General features: G+C 40.1%; 1 protein-coding gene across 4 annotated transcripts in view; it reads right to left on the reverse strand.

Moving 5' to 3' along the window:
* camsap2b (calmodulin regulated spectrin-associated protein family, member 2b) overlaps positions 1–19,823 on the reverse strand; it is a 44,622-nt gene that overhangs the window by 12,631 nt on the left and 12,168 nt on the right. For 2 of the 4 annotated variants that reach the window (XM_023268888.3, XM_023268890.3), the window contains exons 3-9: positions 16,533–16,712; positions 15,345–15,431; positions 6,561–6,593; positions 5,291–5,429; positions 4,025–4,164; positions 495–585; positions 246–350 (exon numbers count right to left, since the gene is read on the reverse strand). In XM_023268888.3, the coding sequence (XP_023124656.2) occupies positions 246–350; positions 495–585; positions 4,025–4,164; positions 5,291–5,429; positions 6,561–6,593; positions 15,345–15,431; positions 16,533–16,712 (775 nt within the window). The remainder of the gene's footprint in view (positions 1–245; positions 351–494; positions 586–4,024; positions 4,165–5,290; positions 5,430–6,560; positions 6,594–15,344; positions 15,432–16,532; positions 16,713–19,823) is intronic. The other 2 variants (XM_023268889.3, XM_023268891.3) reach the window with 1 other exon arrangement.

Consider the following 19,823-nt stretch of genomic DNA (forward strand, 5'->3'; position numbering starts at 1 on the left):
GTTGTGTTGTATCCATGAGGTGGAGGGCTTAAAAAATGAGTCCACAGTGGGTAAAAATGTGACAGGAGCAAAAACAGGAAAAACTGCTTGAGCTTTAGTGGCTCAAACAATCATTTTGACGCCTCTGCCCTTGTGATCACTGTTTTTTTGTCTTTGCAGTATATTTATTTGGACCACAACTGAAAAATAAAAGACATGGAAGATGCACGGGAGCACATGCATCCACACTGATAACAGGTATTTACCTTCAGTAGAGATGTTCTCTGGGCTGGAGGGTCTGTCTGCATAGCTCTGTTTAACTGGGCTGGACACAGGTGCCATATTTCTACAGGATGATATAGGTTCACAGGCTGCAGGAGAAAACATATCATTAATATGCAACTGCAGCCTTGAGTTAATTATTAGACATTTAAAAATTATCATGCAGTAAATAGCAAATTTTATCACTACAGGTAACAACAGCATGCACATATTATTGTGAAGTTGTACTGTACCGTTTGGATCGAACACTCTGGGCTGTACAAATGAGGGTTTAACCACTTCAAACCACCAGAAAAGCTCTGCCATAAACACCAGGTAGTTACTCTGCAAGACCACACACACCTTAGTGGTTAATGCTGCAGTCACACATGTAGTAATTTATCATCATTAGCACAACCTTTGTTTTTTGCAGTCATATCTCCTCTTAAAATGTCTCTCTACAGGTGCTAAATGACTTAAAATCACCATATTATACAGCTTTTTGACAGATCAATGAGGTCACGGCCAGCAAACTGTTGCTAGGTAACTGGCTCAGGTGTGTGTGTGTGTGTGTATGTGCTTGAATATCTGTGCATGTTTCATTGTCTGAGTTATTTAATGTCAAACCCAGACTGCGAAAACTGCCAAAAAACACCATCTGGAGTTCAGTTTAAATATGTCACATATGCACAGATGGATGCACCAAGTAGCGAGTGAGTAACCACCATCAGTGATAAATGCATTCAAACAGAGAGGCTGATGATTTCATCTGCAGGAAACCATTTGGTCAGATCAGTTTATTCCAACTTTAACAAGGGCAGCAAGCTCAACCAAAGCTGTTATTACTACTCTTCAGAACTGCACTTACTCATCATGGATCTTTACAGGCAGAGCTGAGTGAGCTGCTGAATAATATCGACAATATTCCTCTTAATGTAACGCATTAAATGAACAGACACATGCACAGAAACACTGGTTAAGATTCTGCGGGCAGTCACTCTGTGGTGAATGGGCAGTGTGCCAGTCAGTCTTTAACTGTTCTTCATGTACTGTTATTTTAGCACTATACAGCAGGGGTAGCCAACACGGTGCCCGCGGGCGCCTGGTTGCCCGCAGAGACCATGTGAGTTGCCGGCAACACATGTTCTAAAAATAACACTAGTCACCATGAAATTCCTTATAAAAAATTATATTTGCTGTTCTTTTTAAATCAAAAATACTTACATTAATGCAGATTTCAAATTACAATATTTGTTATAATTTAAAAAAAAAAAAAAAATAATAATTTCTTCGGCATAAATGAGTCAAAGTTCACTGCGCATGTCAAACCACACGTCACAATGCGGAAGCGTCCGGGCGCAGACACTTTGGGAAGCTAGATGTGGTTTTTACCCCCAAAACATGACAGAGAAGTGAAAGAGAAAACACTATTTTCACGATGACTGGGAGAAAGAGTGCTTTTTCACGACAGTGAAAGATAAATGTATGTGTCCTATTTGCGGGGCGACTATTGCGTCGGCAAAGCGGCACAATGTGGAGAGACGCTACTTCAGCCGCCACATAGCTTCCATGCTAACTAGCCACCTGGTAGCACATAGACTGTATGCGCACTACGGACAGAAAAAGCCCTGGACTTAAAGGCAGCTTTGACATCTGCTACGCGACGAAAAGTTTCTTCGTGGAGAAAAATGTACCATTAGAAAAGCTTGTTTCAGTGAGGACAGATGGGGCTCCTCCATGACGGGTCGCCATGCAGGCTTCATTGTACGATGCAGAGGTGATCCAGACTTCCCAACATTCCTACATTACCACTGCATCATTCACCAGCAGGACATATGTATGTACATAAGTGGCCGGATTTGATCATGTGATTACTCCTGTCATGAAGATCATAAATGGCTCCAAAACCAAACAACCAGGACATTGAAGGTGCTGCTGGAGGAGCTGTCATCTGAACACGGTGACCTGTTACTACACACAGAAACCCCATGGATCAGCAGGGGAACAGTTTTGCAGCGTTTTTTGTCACTTTTGGCCGAAATCAAAGAGTTGATGCAATCCAAAGGGGAAGACACCTTGCTGCTTGAGGACACTGAGTGGATTCTTGCCCTTGTATTTTTAACGGACATCACTGGGAAACTGAACCATCTGAACTGTGAGCTGCAAGGTAAAGGTAAGACATGATAAGCTCTGCAATGCCAGGCTTCCCACTAACACACATTTACAGACAGAGAAAGAGGTAACATATGTTGTCATTCAAAACACCGTGCCATTACACAAAAATGTGAAAAATAATTAGTTGAAAACATGTAATGATTTGTTGTTATGATCTGTTAAAAATGTTGCAATGCTGGTGAAAAATGCTGGTGATTAGTACTAATGTGATAGGATTCATTTCAAAATGTGAAAGAGTTGATTTTTTTTCTTACATAACGGATAATTTGTACAAACATGGGACAGAGTTCATGAATTGTTCAAAAATGTTACAAAGGTAGTGGTTTGCACAAATGAAGCATGATTTGATGACAGGTAATGATTTCCTAAAAATGTTAGAAGTGATAATTTGCACAGAAATGTAACTGGTGTGATTTTGAACAAAATGCTGCAAATATGCTGATTCATACAAAACTGCCAAGAAAGATATTTACAAAAGTTTCAGAGATGGGATACTTCTGACTTTTAAATATTGGAACAGATTTCCATATATATGTGAGTGTGTGTGTTTCCTACCGTCATTGTTGTGGAAATCGTCGTGAATAATAATTGTAAGGAATAATTAACATAAATGTGATCAGACAGTCTTTTTACATATTATTTTCATTATTATTATTGTTTAAAGATGATGGCACAAGTTTGCTATTGAGGAAGTTTGTATCAAACAAGGTGCCCTTCATACTACTCAGTACCCTTGAAGTTGCTCTCAGGTTCAAAAAGGTTGGTGACTCCTGCTATACAGACATTGCACTCACACTATAAACAATATAGTGAATGAGAAATGAGGAGAGAAATGCAGAGCAAAGAGTGCACAAGTGTGAAAACTGTTCCTCGTGTTTTTTTGAAGAATGGAAAGTCCCAGTCAGCACTGACCGTGACTTGAATCTGAATGCTTCTACCCACACTCTCCGCATACTGTTTACCCACACTGGCTGAGCTGCCTCTGACGTCTGGATGGCACAGAGCTGCTCTTAAAGTTACACACTTTTATCGAGCAGAAGCAAATGTGTGTGAAATATGAGATCTCTGTCTGAACTTGGAGTGAATCTGGTTGTTGTTGTTTCATCTGTAAAATTCACAGGTTTTGTTGTTGTTGATTAGAACAGAAGGGATTTGAAGAGAACAAGGGAGGCAGGCAGAGACGGGTCGGGATTGTGAATCTCTTCTAAACTGAATCTGTCCTCTGTCTGAGCAGGCAGTGGGTTGGGGCGGAGCGTTATATTCAAAAAGCACCAACACACTCAGGCTGTCATGACAACTATAGAAATATAATCTGGCTGCAAAGCAATATTCAGTGTAGCAAAATGCTCTTCATGTTCCTAATACGTGCAGACACATACACACAATAACAATCCCTGTGAGAGTCAAGCCTGCACTCACATTCGTTACAAAACTTTTCCTTGAATGACTCATTTTTGCCTCTTTGTAATTTCCCACCCTTCCCCTCCAGCTATTCCTTCAAAAAACTCACTTTTTTATCCTTTCTTTAACTGAATCCACATCATGAAAGCAGCATTTTCCACACCTTCCACGTACATTTACTTTAGTATCTGAATTCAGGCGTCCCTACCTTTACAGATGCATGTGCGTAGAGCAAATCCTCCAGGCTGAAGTGGCAGCAGTGGTTGAGGTTGTTCCTGCAAAACTCCTGCACCAGCTGGAGGTTGTACAGACTGTCAGCTAGAGACATGGTCTCCTTGAGGCAGATATCTGCACCACCAGGGGAGGGGTCAAACACAAACACACAAGGGAGGGGTAACAGCAAAGGCCAAACAGGAAGACAAGGAAAAGATAAGACCCAGTTTATGTTTAAAAAAAAAAAGAGTACATGAGAAGAAAATTACCCTACTTTTCCCGCTACTATTTATGTATGCTGATTTGAATCACTTGAAGCAATTCATGACCCAAGTTTTCAAACCGTCCTCAACCCCTTCTAAATGAATCATCAGGATTTTTATTTCCTGACGTTACCATAAGGACGGCCCATACATGTGTAGGATATCTCAGGCAGTGGAGCATTACAGCAGCTGATTTCTCTGGAGCGAAGGCAGTCTGTACTTTTCAAATTTTTTTTCTTCAAGAGGAAATCAAGCTGCCAAGCAAGAAACCTTAATGAAGCACAGCTTGCTTTCACATCTGGTTCACATGTGTATGAGTTCCCTGTGAACTGCATTTGATCCTGAGGGTCTCAGAGTGTCGACACAAGAGCTGTTTATCTTTGAAATAGCAGTTAGCTCCTCCGTCACGTCCCCCTCGTGACCAATCACATCCCGGCTCAAGGCATTTTAAGAAACGACTGCGGAGGCAGGCTGAGAGGAAACAAGCCTTTGTTTGGCTTTGTCTCGTTCTCCATGTCTGTTCTGAATCCTATCTGCCTTTACAGTCTCTTTTTTTGAGTTATCATCCTTGAAATAGTCCTTTATTTATACCACTTATAGTAAATACAGTATGCACAAATGGGGCCTTTACTTTGCTTGTACTTCAGGATTTGGATGAGAGTTTGTCTCTGCTGCCTGGAGAACACTTTCCCCTCTGCATAATGCTGCCAAATAGAATTAATTAGAAAAAAAGAAAACCTCAGAGGACGAGGACAAATGCATGATAAATACACTCTTTGTTTCAAGTAGTCCATTCAAATGGCTTATGACAGCAACCGTGACAGAACAAGACAGAGTCCTTTGTGTTGTCCAGCTGAGACAAAAAATGGTTAGCTCACTGTATACCACAGTGTTCAACTGAACTGACTTCAGTCTTGTGCATTTGTTTTTTGGCATAAGTGCATTAGAGAAAGTGCAGTTAGTGAGTAACAGTGGGTGTGGTTGCAGACGGACCCCACCTTCCAGCCTGACAGCCTGTGGGCAGTAGAAGTGCAGCAGGGCAGTCAGGGCGCAGCCGTCTGTGTTATCCTTCAGCAGGTTGTCCACCAGAGGGAGCGACGGAGCGCTCCTCTGGGCATGCTCCCTCCTGTAGCGAGCCTGAAACCATGGCAACGGCACAAAGACATCACCTATATGTGTCATCGGGGTGGGTATGTAGTTTGCTCCCTGATTATTGGGACACACACACATCAACACACTCTGTCATCGGCATGCACCGTTCAATCACACTTATACAAAAGGTGTAAAAGTGTTAATCTGAGGAAATTCAAGCATATAACTGGAATGCAGATTGAACTGATCATGCAAATAGTCAGACAGTGGCATACAGTAAAAAAACTCTATATTTAGAATTAACACCTTATATTATAAGGCATAACATAATTCTGCTGTCTGGTTGTGAGGAATGGTTAGTTATCTAAGGAGCAAAAATGCATGCTGGCTAATGAATGGTTTCTGCCATTATATTATCTGCTGAGAATCCACTGGCACTGTGGCAGTCTGGTGTGGTGTTGCAGCAGACAATGCATGTGATTTAGAGTTTAATAATCATCTGTGTCAGTGCATCCTTCCCGCCTGTAGATTCTCTTTATGTCTCTTGGGGCCTGTAAAACCCACAGAGACAATAATACTACTTGTCTTCGGGGCATCAGCGTCCCCAGTTTGCCCATAAACACACAAAAGTTTTGTCACATCTGCATCTTTACAATAGATACGACGAAAGGTTCGATCGCAGCAGAGCTCGCTGTCTGACTGAGTCTGTGCGTCGGGCTGTGAGGAACAAACTGTGCTGTATGAACATTTAATACAGCACATCCTTCACAGCCAATTCAAACTGTTTTCACTGTGCAGTTCACACAATAGAAAAGGCAAATCAAACCAGAAAATGCGACATGACTGAGGCAGGGTCATTCGGTTCAAGTATGCTTTTCAACAGAACATCTAGTGGTCATGTGATCATGCTACTGGAGTGTACTTTACTATTAAATGTAGAGTTCCCTTTTCTAAGAGGGATGAAGGTTAAAAATGGTCACTATGTCTTATTTCTCAGTATATGAGGACGAGGGTTGTGTTGGGAGGTGTCTGATCAAACTATGATGGGGCTCAGGGCCACATGCAATGAAAAACAAGGCAACCAGAGGGAATAATGTGAAGGGTGGGATCAGGGGAGAGGAGGTAGTCAGGGGGGATGGTTGTCGAGGAGGTGTTCTTTACAATGGATGGACTTACAGGTACTAATCTCCAGTACCATTTGCTAGGAGACTTGATGGTGGATGATGGTTGGACAACAACAGGAGAGAGTGGGATAGGCATTAGGCCAACAGCAGGGAACAACTTGTGCTACTACTGCAAAGATGCATGTTGCACCTTTGCAAAAGCTATATAATTCACAAAATATGTCCATTTTATTTATCCAGACATTTGAAAATTGCATCAAAAATACACAGTCAGACAATGATGAAATGCATTCGCTGGAGTAAAAGTTGTAGTTGAGTTTTGTCATGAGGTTGTAGTGTTACAGTTCTAGTAGTGATTACCATGGAAAGGAGCTTCCCTGTGTCCCCTGACAGGCTCTATAAATAAAACCTGACATAATGGTTCTCTAATTAAACACAAATGAATGTGTGTTTATATTAATCTGCCTTACAGAATGAGGATAATTTTACAAAACTCAGCTGCAAATGTTGCAGCTGCAACGAACAGACAGGTAATAAAAATTTTGGACCTTTTTAAGTGTACTGGGCTGAACTGCAGGCTGTGTTTACACAGAGCAGATAGAAGACAGGTATGGAAACAAGTTCAAAATGTAAGCAGAAAATATCTAGAGTATGTAGAGTCACCAGTCTTGGTATTGGTAGCATGTGGATTTGAAAAAAATGCTAATTCCAAGTTTTTAAATTTTTTTGTAGAAGAAATGATGAAAAAACTCAACTATTGTTATATATTTACATTTTTAATCATTTATGTCATCATTAATGTGTTATTCTGCATTGAGGACATTTTTGAGTTCTTTCAACTTCCAACCACAGCTTTGCTGTTTACATAGAGGTGGTGGACTTTATACTGCAGTGAAACATGAGTCCACGGTCAGAAAAAATGTGTCAAAAGCAACGAATGCCCAGAAACCGCTTATAGCTTGTTGGGGTTATGTAGTGTAGTGTAGTGTAGCAAGCTAACATTTTCTAATTACCGTTAAATACCCTGAACAGCTGAGGTTGATGGAAATGTGAGTATTTATCAACCAAAGTACAATGTTGATCTGATGATCAACATTGTACTTTGGTTGATAAATACTCACATTCGTCCTCAAAATGAGTAGATTTCATCCTTTGGGTACCATGAATATACTAAAGTATACTATACCATACTAACTCCATCCAAAAGTCCATCTCAGTTCCTTGAATTACCATCTTTAGAGATACATCTCTAGTGTTGCCAAAAACAAATCAATCATAGCCTTTTTAGCATTAAGGAAATCATGAAGAAACTAGACTATTACTCATCTGAACAATTTCATAAGCTTGCTATAAGTTAAGATTTAGTATTTTGTTCATCAACGCATTATTATGCGATATACATCACTGGATCCAGTAGATCCAATAGTCTATTAAATGCTGTATAATAAGTGATATCTGGCTGCAAATATAAAGCAAACTATCAAAGAAATTGCATAATGTAAAGGGGAGATCACATTGTGGTACATTGTTTTATAAGTTTGGATAACACTATTCATTCAAAAACTATTCAGTCAAAACATACCTACATTTAACACTTAACAGCACATGAGCATGAAAACAATAAACACAAATGACTAACTGCAAGCCTGGGACTTTATAGTGATTCGGTTCAAATCCAGGATTATTGTTCGGTTCAATACAGCAGTTCTCTGAAGTCAACTAAAGACAAATGGCTCAAGTCGACACGTTCTCTGCTGAGGTCTGCACTCTGAGCGCATTTTCTAGTTTTCCATTCAGTCTAATTACATTTAGAAGTGAAAATTAAAGAACAGGCTCCATCAAAAATAGCTTGCATTGAGAATCAACCACAAGACATTTAAGTAGCTTAAATTCCTGCAAAAGAGTCAAAGTGTGTGATTAAAGTGTGAATTATTAGATTATTAGATTACTTTTACTGATGTTTCAGGCTGTCCCTGTGGTACATTTACGTATTTTATCAAATACCTAAATATATCGGTATCGCGTAGCTCTCTCCCTCTAATTGTTGTGGGAGTGTATGAATGAAGACATAAGAAACATTAAGATAAAATGACCTAAATCTGCATGACAAACTGTCATCACTTCAACAGACTGATAATGCGACAATGTTAAGCACCTTGTGTCTGATAAGTAACATGCAAGCACAAATTCCGTTTCAGGAATGCTCATACAAAACTTTCTAGTTTAATTTAAGACTAATCTTTCTGTTGACACTCACCAAACTGTCCTATGGTGCGATCTCCAACAAAATCTAATCACATCACACCATCATTTCTTGCCAGCATTCCACTAATTTTATTGAAATCTGCTGGAAAGTTCTTGAGATATGCTGCAAACTAATAAACAGTCAAAAAAAAAAAAACACGACCTACAACTTGACCTCCTTGTTTGAGCTACAAACAAAACCAGATTTTTGAACTTCACAATCCCCTAATAATGATTCCACGTGTGTTTTTCTAACTTCCCCTCAGTCTTATTTAAAAGCACTGACAGTATGTGCAGCACAAACATTCTCAGTATCCACACACACAAAAATGCTGAGTGCTTAGTCATAAGACCGCAGTTAAAGGGTTTCACACCATCCCAGAATAGACGAGACTCACTGAGAGGTGCCTTGTGCTCATCCACCTGTGTGTGTGTGTGTGTGTGTGTGTGTGTGTGTGTGTGTGTGTGTGTGTGTGTGTGTGTGTGTGTGTGTGTGTGTGTGTGTGTGTGTGTGTGTGTGTGTGTGTGTGTGTGTGTGTGTGTGTGTGTGTGTGTGTGTGTGTGTGTGTGTGGTTGTGTGTGTGTGTGTGTGTGGTTGTGTGTGTGTGTGTGTGTGTGTGTGTGGTTGTGTGTGTGTGTGTGTGTGTGTGTGTGTGTGTGTGTGTGTGTGTGTGTGTGTGTGTGTGTGTGTGTGTGTGTGTGTGTGTGTGTGTGGTTGTGTGTGTGCGTGTGGTTGTGTGTGTGCGTGTGTGAAATGATCTTCTCAGTACGTCTTAATCAGTGAATAGACTTCTGTTGGGGCTGATAATGCAGAGAAGGAGCTGTGTGATTGGAGCGTGGAGCTGGAGAAGCAGCTGACTGACAATGAGCGTCCAGTTATTCCTCACATTCTTTAAAAAAACCATCCTCCTCCCTTGTTTTACACTTGTTTTAACTTGTTGCCTGGACAAAGTCTGAGTCTGTAAATGTGAGTGAGGGTGGGAGAGGTCACATGTTGTCTGCTTACAGAGCAATCGCAGTCAAGCCGTGATCTCTCTCACTATGCTAAAACAAAAACAGTCAGAGAGGGAGGAGAAAATTTGCCATTAAACTCCCACCGCAGATAAAAGCTCTCTTCTGACTGATGTAGCCACTCACGACTTCCTGCAGCTCTTTGAAGACGGAGTTAATTTTGTTCCATATGAGGGTTCGCAGTATCACACGTGACACTGTGCTGCCATTTTACAACCTGCTGTACGTAAACATTTTAATCCATGATAGCATGTGTTGGCAGGCAGGCTCGTGGCTTTATGTGCCGCCTTAACGTCACTTCGTCAGTCAGTCCACCAGAAGGAAATATCTCAGCAGCTATTGGGTGAACGGCCATGAAATTTTGTATTGAGACATTCATGTTCCCCAGAGGAGAAATCCTGATGACCTTTTCTCTGGTACAAATATAAGGCTGCATTTGTTGCTGTGAGGGAAATGTCCTTTTAAAAAAAAAAAAAAACATGAAATTTTGAACTTTAACTCTCTAAACCACACACAGTTTCTGGGTGTTCTTTGCTCTTGTCACATTTTTACTCATGCAGCCTCATTTTTCACAGCAATACAAAGTCTAGTATGACACAGTACAATGATAAGTCATAAAAAGAGGAAATACAAAAGAATAACGTTATTTCTTTTACACCGACAAATCAAAGATAAGATGGTTTTACCTTAGCTGACATGTTTCAACTGCAACTGCAGTCTTCTTCAGAGCGTCATCTGACGTGTGCTGACGTCCTTTTTTATCAGGTGACTGGTCTGACAGATCTGTCAGAATCTGTCAGATAGGCCACGCCCCCCACCGTCTGGTGGTCTCTGGAGGATGGAGTCCCAGGTATTAGAGGGTGTAGTCCCCCTCGTCCCGGTTCATGGAGCAGCTCGCCCGCTTCCTGATCTCGATGGCCTCCTTGATCCATCGTTTATGCTTGTTGGTCTCCGATGTTACAATCCTCCCCTTGTCCCAGTCCATGTTGTGATTATTTCTTTTGCAGTGATCCATGATGGCTGATTTTTTGTTTTCTTGTTCGGCTTTTTCTTTTTGTGTTCTTGTGAGTCGTCCGATTGTTTCCTTTTCGCATTCTGTCTGGTGTTCTTTTCGTCTTGTGTTGAATGTTCTGCCTGTTTCTCCAATGTATGTTTTCTCGCAAGATTTGCACGGAATTTCATAAATGATATTGCATTTCTTGTCCGGTTCTATTTTGTCTTTGGGGTGGACTAATAGCTGCCGGAGTTTTGTATGTGGTTTTACTGCTGTGTTGATGTTGTGTTTTTTCATTATGCGCTGTATGGGTTCTTTTATCCCATGGATATATGGGATGGTGATTATGTCTTTGTTTTTATTATCCGGTTGTTGCGTTTTGTTTGCGTTTCCTTTTGTTTTTTTACTTTGTTTTTAGCTTGTTGTTTTCATTTGTTGATGGCCCATGTCGGGTATTGGCAGTGCATGAGTGCATTCTTGATGTGTTTATCCTCCTCCTGTTTGTTTTTATCGTCTGTTATGATGCTGGTCCTTTCGTAAAGTGTTCTAACTACTGATAGTTTGTAAACTGTGGGATGTTCTGATGACCAGAGGAGGTTCTGGTCTGTATGTGTAGGTTTCCTGTAAACTGTGATCTTAATGCTGCCGTCTTCTCTGTGGTGTATATTTAAGTCCAAAAATGAAATGGTCCGGTTTATTTCTTCTTCATGCGTGAATTGTATATTTCCTGTGTCATCCATGTTGTTCAGGTGATCGGTAAGTTCTTGTGTGTGTCCAGATTTTATTATTTCCAGGATGTCATCAACATATCGTTTCCAGAGTGTGGGTCTGCAGTGTGTGGGTGCTGTGTGGATGGCTCACATACAAAACTCCGACAGCTATTAGTCCATCCCAAAGACAAAATAGAACCGGACAAGAAATGCAACATCATTTATGAAATTCCGTGCAAATCTTGCGAGAAAACATACATTGGAGAAACAGGCAGAACATTCAACACAAGACGAAAAGAACACCAGACAGAATGCGAAAAGGAAACAATCGGACGACTTAAAAGAACACAAAAAGAAAAAGCCGAACAAGAAAACAAAAAATCAGCCATCGCGGATCAATGCAAAAGAAATAATCACAACATGGACTGGGACAAGGGGAGGATTGTAACATCGGAGACCAACAAGCATAAACGATGGATCAAGGAGGCCATCGAGATCAGGAAGCGGGCGAGCTGCTCCATGAACCGGGACGAGGGGGCCTACACCCTCTAATACCTGGGATTCCATCCTCCAGAGACCAACGGACGGTGGGGGGCGTGGCCTATCTGACAGATTCTGACAGATCTGTCAGACCAGTCACCTGATAAAAAGAACACGTCAGCACACGTCAGATGACACTCTGAAGAAGACTGCAGTTGAAACATGTCAGCTAAGGTAAAACCATCTTATCTTTGATTTGTCGGTGTAAAAGAAATAACGTTATCATACGATAGTCAACGACAAAATGAACATCATCCAAATAGGAAATACAGAAGTTGCATAACTGGAATCAACATATATAGCAATTTTCCATGTCCCAAAGGTATTAGCAATACTGCAGAAATAAATGTAATGTAATGTGTTTCCAGATTGTATCACACTGCCTGCAGTTCAGCCAAAAAGTCTCTAAATTTTTGTCATATGACTGTTGCACTCGCTTTTCTTTTTTTTTTTTTTTTTTTTTACAGCATCTGGTAAAAGGAAGCGGTTTATTTTTGGAATTTTTTTTACATGAGACATGCAGACGGATGTGATTTTAACAAATAGATTTAGGTCGTTTTTCTGAAACCAGTGCCACAGATGAGTAGTTCAGGGGTTGTAAGAAAGTTGATAATCCAACATTACTTTCTGTTTTCATGGTTTCTGGCTTTGACAAAGCGTGTAACTTTGGCAACTGGGGTTTCAGAGGGTTACAGAAAGTGCTTTAAAAAAGAGCGATACAGCTGAAATGAACTCTGCATTTTGTATCACTGTAATAAACTCACTATGATTTATTGTTAGCCGTGACGTCAGCGTGAATTCGTGGATACCAGTCAGTTCGCCACTTTGCTCACCCTTGAAATAAGGTGAGCAAAGTGGTGAACTATGGGTTACTAATCTATGGGTTAGATTAGTAGAGATATATTTTCAGAGATTCATGTTTCCCAAAGATTAACCCTACTGACTTTGGAGGTCCTCTGAGTTTCTCTGGTGCTACCATTCTCATTCCTCAGCTTTATGTTGGGTACTAATTAGCCAATGTTAGCATGTATATATGGGTCAATATATAATTGAGGGACTTTTGAAGTCCATGCATACATTTTTATTAAAAGTAAAAAAAAAAATGTTTTTTTTATGTTCATTATGATCATGTATTTACAAATCCCATAATTATTTATTATGGAAACAATCACTTATTAATAAAAATGACTGGATATCACTAAAATGTCAACTAAATAACTGTCTGAACTTAATAACAACCACCTTCTTATTAGCTAAACAATAATAAAATCAGCTTATTCAAAATGGTATGGTTTTGATTGTGTTCTTTTTATTAAGTTGAGGTAATCATGACAGATGTTTCTTTTTGGCAATATATCACATTTTATCTGGAAAATAACAAATTGTATCTGTGTCCTAGAAACCACTTTCAACTAAGTTACCCATTACAAAAACACCTCTCAAGGAAGTGTGTTAATTCCAAATCACATGACCTGATCCACATGATGTCATTTCCTCCTGAAGAAAAGACTGACAAGACTCCAAGGCTTTCTTAGTTATTTAATATGTGTGTGGATTTATCGCATGTCAACAGGTTTGCTACAATATCTTCATAAATAACTTTCAATTTAAATTTTACACAATTGCATATATAATATTTAGAAGAATCTTTCTGTAAAAATGCCATGTGGTGTTTGGTTATAGGTGACCATGTTGGCCTGAAAACAGCAAAAATGTCAACTATGTTACAAAAAGTCATGTCATTATGTATTGACCCATATTCTGAAATTGTAAATATGGTAAATATTACATCTGAAAAACATGAGCATGGTTTCACTAATTCTATTATCATTAGCATGTACCACAAAACAGTGACCGTGCACTAATCCTCATGCTAGCTAATGGAGCTGCTAGCACAGCTCTACACTCTGGAGTCTAAACAAAAGGTGACACCAGTCGGCTAAAGCAATCTTTGAAACCACACAGTTTTACTCAATGGCTTATATGACTGTTGGTTATTTACACAATCAGAGTTTCAATCAGTATTCATGTCACTGAGATCATATTGAATAGCAGGAAGTACAACCAAATCGTTCACCTTTGCCACAAGTGAATTTAATTTTTTGCCTGTGTAAACACACTGACTGTGAAATAATATTAGTGTATCCATTTTTCAACCTTCACCGTCTGGTTAGTGTATTTAGGCCTCTGACCCAAGCATGGCACTGTAGCATCATGGTTAATCCTCTGAACTCAAAGTTTCTGGACATTTTCACTCACTGTCAGCTCATTTTTCACTGCAATATAAAGTCCTGCACCTTTATGGAAGCAGCACAAGCATCACTACAAGTAGGAAGAACTCAGAAATTGGATGGATTTTTGATTTTAAAAAAGTTGAAAAATTCAGAATGGACATGTAAAACATTTTTCTTTGTATCTACACGTGTTACCAATTCCAAGGGAGAAAGGGTTGGCTCTAAATACTGAAAACATTTTACTATTTGCCTTTTTATTTTGTTTTCATGCTCGTCTGAGTAAACGCAGCCTGCAGCTCGGCTAAAAAGTCCCTCAGTTTTTGTCATGTGAATGTTGGTCACAGCTGCATCGCTAATGGCTTCACCGCTGTGTTGAGGCGTACAGAATTTTTTGTTTTTTACAGAATCTGGTTCGTGCAGATTGTTTCTTTTTAGCCAATTTTAAAATGACACGTAAAATAAAATATCGATGAAATATCTCAGTTTGAAGCTTAGATTAAGAACATTTGTCCATTTTCTATAATTTGCTCACCTTTTAAACCCGGGTTTGGGGGTTTAGAGGGTTAAGTGAGTAGATAAGGATGGTAGCTGACTGCTGCGTTTGTGCCGGCAGACTGCCTGGTTGTGTCACACAGAACTTACATAACTACGAGGCCTGCAGTATGATGCTGCCTGTCTGTCTGCATGACTCTGTTTGGCTGAAGCTGACAAAGTTCCTGAGTGTTTCTCTCCATGCCTCCCCGTCATGGTGTCATTTCTCCCTTTCCTCTATCTCTGATTATTCCTCTTCACTCTTCTTCTCTCTTCTGTCTGTCACCGTCCCTCCTCCTCTGCCCTCTGCACATTTCTTTGTCTCCTCTAACAGCAGTGTTGGCGACTCTTGCCAACTTTTCCCTGCAGCTGGCCTGAGACTGAGCTCATCTGTTCCTCTGATTTACAGAGCGCCGTGTACTGCAACGTTTGTGTCCTAACATGTGCTCACGCCTCTGAGTAAAAGCTGAAAATCCATTCATATTGACTTGAAGAAAAAAGGCAGAGTAGATTGAATATTACTCCTGTCATCTGAATGTCTAATGGCAGAGTTTGTTTCTGTGTGTTCTTACTTTGTGTGTTGTGGCGTTTGACTCCTGGAAAGAAGCCTCTCTCAACTTCTGCTCTTCCACCAGAATGTCCCGCAGGTGTTCATTCACCTTTGGAGAGAGGAAAAAAAGAGCGAAGAAGAAAGAGTGAGACACAGCGAGAGAGAGAGAGGTCAGATTTCACCCAAACATTTGGTGCACACTGAGGCTGAATGGTGCATCTGTGCTGAGAAACTTGAACATGAGAATGAGAGGCTCCAGACATCAAAGACAAACTTTTCACCACCGTCGCTACTCATGAACTACCGATGCTAAATATTACTGTAACACAATACACAACTCTGAGGTGACTTCCAGCTCAAGCATGATGTTGAAAGAACTTCAAAGATTACTCTACTGTTAGTGTTTGTTCTTAAAATGTCCCGTCTGCTTTTTATGATTACTGCTTTTTCTGCTTTCAAAGGCTCCGTAAAAACACTGATGTAACATTCCGGCTTGAGGATACACAAGGTCACAGCAGCCTTCTATGGCATGCTCTATCAGCCCCCCCATGTTTTTGTGTGTGTGTGTGTGTGTGTGCGTGCGTGCGTGCGTGCGTGCGTGCGTGCGTGCGTGCGTAAATGAATCCTGCATGTGTGCGTCTTCCTGTCTTCGGTCGGGAAAACAGAGCACAAAACACATGAGCTTCTTGTTTGTTTAATTTATGCCATACTGAGGCTTGTTCCTGATCAATTTTAAATGAGGAAAATTTCAATCATCCTCCTCAAACACTTCCAAACTAACTAATTTAAGTACTAATTCAACTAAATAAATAATCTGTAGCATGATAAAGTAAACTAAAGCTGCAGTGACAGAGATTTAACTACTGTCCTCTAAAGCTTAAAACTCACTCGAGGTCCGACTTTACTCCCTCAATCCTGCTTTAGCAGACCTGAAGTGGTTGAGTTGAGTGAGTTATCTCTTTGTAATCTTTCCTGACATTATTACATGTGGTTGGTGCTTGTTTTTCATCTAGTTTCTTATTTGATTTTAAGCCAGCAGCGGAGGAATCGCTCCGCCACGCTTTCGTGTCTGCTAAATCCACAGGACAACAAAGAGCAGTGTGTCAGACATAGAGAAACCTTTGTAAAGAGCTCTAGGATATGTGCAGTGGTTGTCCTCTGGAAGGAGACACCATATGTACTTGTGGTTTCGTGCTCTTCTTATGTGTACCTTGTTGATCCAGGTGGTGATGGCGTCCTCTGTGTCATAAGGCAGCTCCTGGATGTGTCCGTCGGTGTGGGAGGGTTCAGCCGAGGAGTATCTGTTGATGCAGGTCATCACCCGCTCCACACTCACCATCTCCACCGTGTACGCCATCATCAGGGTGTCGATGAGCGCCAGGTGGGAACTCTGTACCAACACAGCAGAAAGAGTGTGTTAGAAAGATAATTTCAACTACAGAGTTAGAATTCGCTTTTAGTTTTCCACTTTTGTCCAAATGCATTAAATGGGCAATTCAAGTTTCTATTTAAATGTTAGAGTTTCTGTAGATGTATCACATGTAGTGTCAGATGGAATACATTTTCCGGGTATTTTAGAGATGGAAGGTTGTTAACTGTTGGGGTTTTCATTCAACAAATTCACTGAAATCATCAGAAATTTAGTTTTCTCCAAAAAGAAAAGATGCAACTACCAACCCTCTGGATGCAAACCTCTCTGTCTTTTCAACAATCCACTATGGAGCCACATCAATTTTATGCAGTAGACAGTAACTAACTTTTATTTTGACTTGGTGATTAATCTATCAATTATTTGTTTAATTAATCTAATTATTGACCAGTCTTTAAAACATCATAAAATGGTAAAAAATAAATGTCAAAAGGTGTTTCCCACATCCCAAGATGTCGTCCTCAAATGTCTTGTTTTGTCCACAAACACAAGATTTTTAGCTTTCTGTCATATAATTCAAGAAGCTGGAATCTGCGAATCTTGTTTTGATTGTTTTTAAATATTACTCAACCTTTAGTTGATTATGAAAATAGTCTGCAATGAGCTTAATGGTTAACAACTAACTGATTAATTGTTGCCGCTCCATCATGAAATGTGTTAAACCTGGACATCGGATCCTGTGAAGTTCCTTCTGCTCTCTTATAAACATTTCACCCCACCCTCTAGCCTTTTGAAATTTGAGACCATTTTACACTGTTACTGTGCTACTTTTATTGTGTACACTTTGCCTAATGTTGAGTCATGTACTTGTGGAGTGGTTTTACCCGCCATCAACACCTACACAAAGCTTGACATTCTCCTGGCCTTTCTAATCCCATTCCAGGCCGGTCAAACCAACAGACCTCCCCTTCCCTTTCCTGTCCCACTACAGGTCCACTCAAAAACATTTACACCATACATGTGTGTGAGTGTGTGTGTGTGCCTACGAATGCTTGTCGCTTACCTAAGCATCTATCTGTGTGTCCAACCTCACTGAACAAACATCTGAAGTCTGGTGCTCTGAGATCCAGGTGACTCAAACGGACACAAACAGGCAGTGACACGTTGTACAGCTACAGCCAGTGAAGCTGTCAAGGCTTCTATTCATAACCATGGAGCCCAACGCAGCGGCCAGTGTGACCAAGTGTTTCCCCAAGAAACAAACTGTAGGTCCAGTGGTACGACTTTGAGCTGCCACTGGAGCTCAACACCATCACCACGTGTCGTACAGCCAGTGTAAACACACAGAGTGTACAGAAGTAAAGGGACTATTGGAAATAAAGTTCTCATGGAAATAAGTGTGGAGAACCTTAAATAAAATGCCAACAACTGTTCTTATAACTTTAAGTCATATTAGATTAAATAGAAAAAATTAAAGTAAACCAAAATGTCAATTTATCTTACAGGTATTAAACATTATCTTGGTTTTAAGCCATGTGCTCCCGCTCGTTCTGTATCATTTATGTTTTTCATTTTTATTGTTTAATGCATCAGTTTTCCTACAATAATATAAAAAAATCAATGAGAGAGTCAAAGGTGAAGTCTTCAACTGCTTTGCTCTGTATTATTTGCAGATCAAAACCAAACCTATCTAATCGCTGTAATATAAAAACAGAGAGAGGCAGCAAATTGTCATATTTGATGAGCTGTAAACGGAGAATATTTTTTTAAATAATAATTGATTTAAGCAATTTATCAATTATTAAAATTATTGCTGACTGACAAATGTAAGGAGCTTATCAGCTGATTGGTGCAGATGTAACAGAAATACATCCTATCAACAAAAAAGCAGCTATAAAACATGACTGTTAGCTCATCTGTACAGTGATGCTGGCTGACATCCAGTATGTTACACTGAATGTAACACCTGTAGCTTATTATATGGGTAAACAGCAGAACTGTTTGGTTTGGCATTACAGCATATAAGTCTAATATTGGACAGTCCGTGACACAGTCTGCAGAAACTGTTTTCAATTCATACACCTTCAGGATATTGGCAGATACTTCACATTGTGTACATTCCCCTCCAGTGGTACCACGTCTGGCTGACAGCTGGACTGACTGACAGAGAGAGAGATGGACAGAGAGACAGAGGAAGACAGGCCAAGCAGCTTAGACTGAAGCTGTAGATCCACAGACTGCGATTTTCATGAAAACCCACTGAGCTTTTCCTGTGATTGAAGCTTTGCTGAACTCATTTGCATAAAACTCCTAAATCTTTAATGTTGTTAAGAGGCTTGTGTAGGTGTGTGCACACATGTGCACATGCATGTGTGTGTCTGTTCAGAGCTCTGGGCGGAGAAGCCGCATGAATTTAAATGATAAGCGACAAATCACCTGCGTTAATTTCTTTTTCAGCAGGATATTTGTAAATTAACACCGGAGTTTAAACATAGAAAAAAAAATGCATGGATCACGGTCTTTCTATGCTTGTACTGTGGAATGTAAAAGCTTGGCTCTCACCTGACAAGACTGCATGTTTTGTGTGTGTCTGGAGGGATTCTATTAACAGTAATAGCTGCAGGGGTCGACCAGAAAGCTGAGTGATTGGGGCACATACCACTTGGGCACGAAAAATGTAAACAGTGAGTCGTCTGTTCGATTATTGTCTGGCAAGGAAATTTGCTGCATGTCATTTCCTGATTCTTTTTCCCTTCATTTCCTGTCTCTTTCCATTGTCACTATCTAATAAAAACAAAAAATAGTCAAGAAACATTAAAAGAAATCGTAAAAATGTATATATTTTTGTGCTAAATGGCTGGCTTAAAGAACTTATTTTGGCAGAACAGGACATTTTTTAAATGTTAGCTATATATTGCTTTTTTTAAAAAACTATAATATACTGGTAAAGTAAAATAATTATTAGCACATGTCCCTGTGAGCTGCAATCTCTTGGTATGTGTACAAATTAAACAAATGAGTTACAACAACAATTAGCGAGCTTTAGAGGTTTTGGCAGATGCAGTAAAGCCAGCAGCCCCTCCAGCCGTCATGTTAAGCTGAGGTAGTTACATCCTGATACAGCTCTCTTGT

Source organism: Amphiprion ocellaris, chromosome 10, assembly GCF_022539595.1.
Source record: "Amphiprion ocellaris isolate individual 3 ecotype Okinawa chromosome 10, ASM2253959v1, whole genome shotgun sequence".
Taxonomy (NCBI): Eukaryota; Metazoa; Chordata; class Actinopteri; family Pomacentridae; genus Amphiprion; species Amphiprion ocellaris.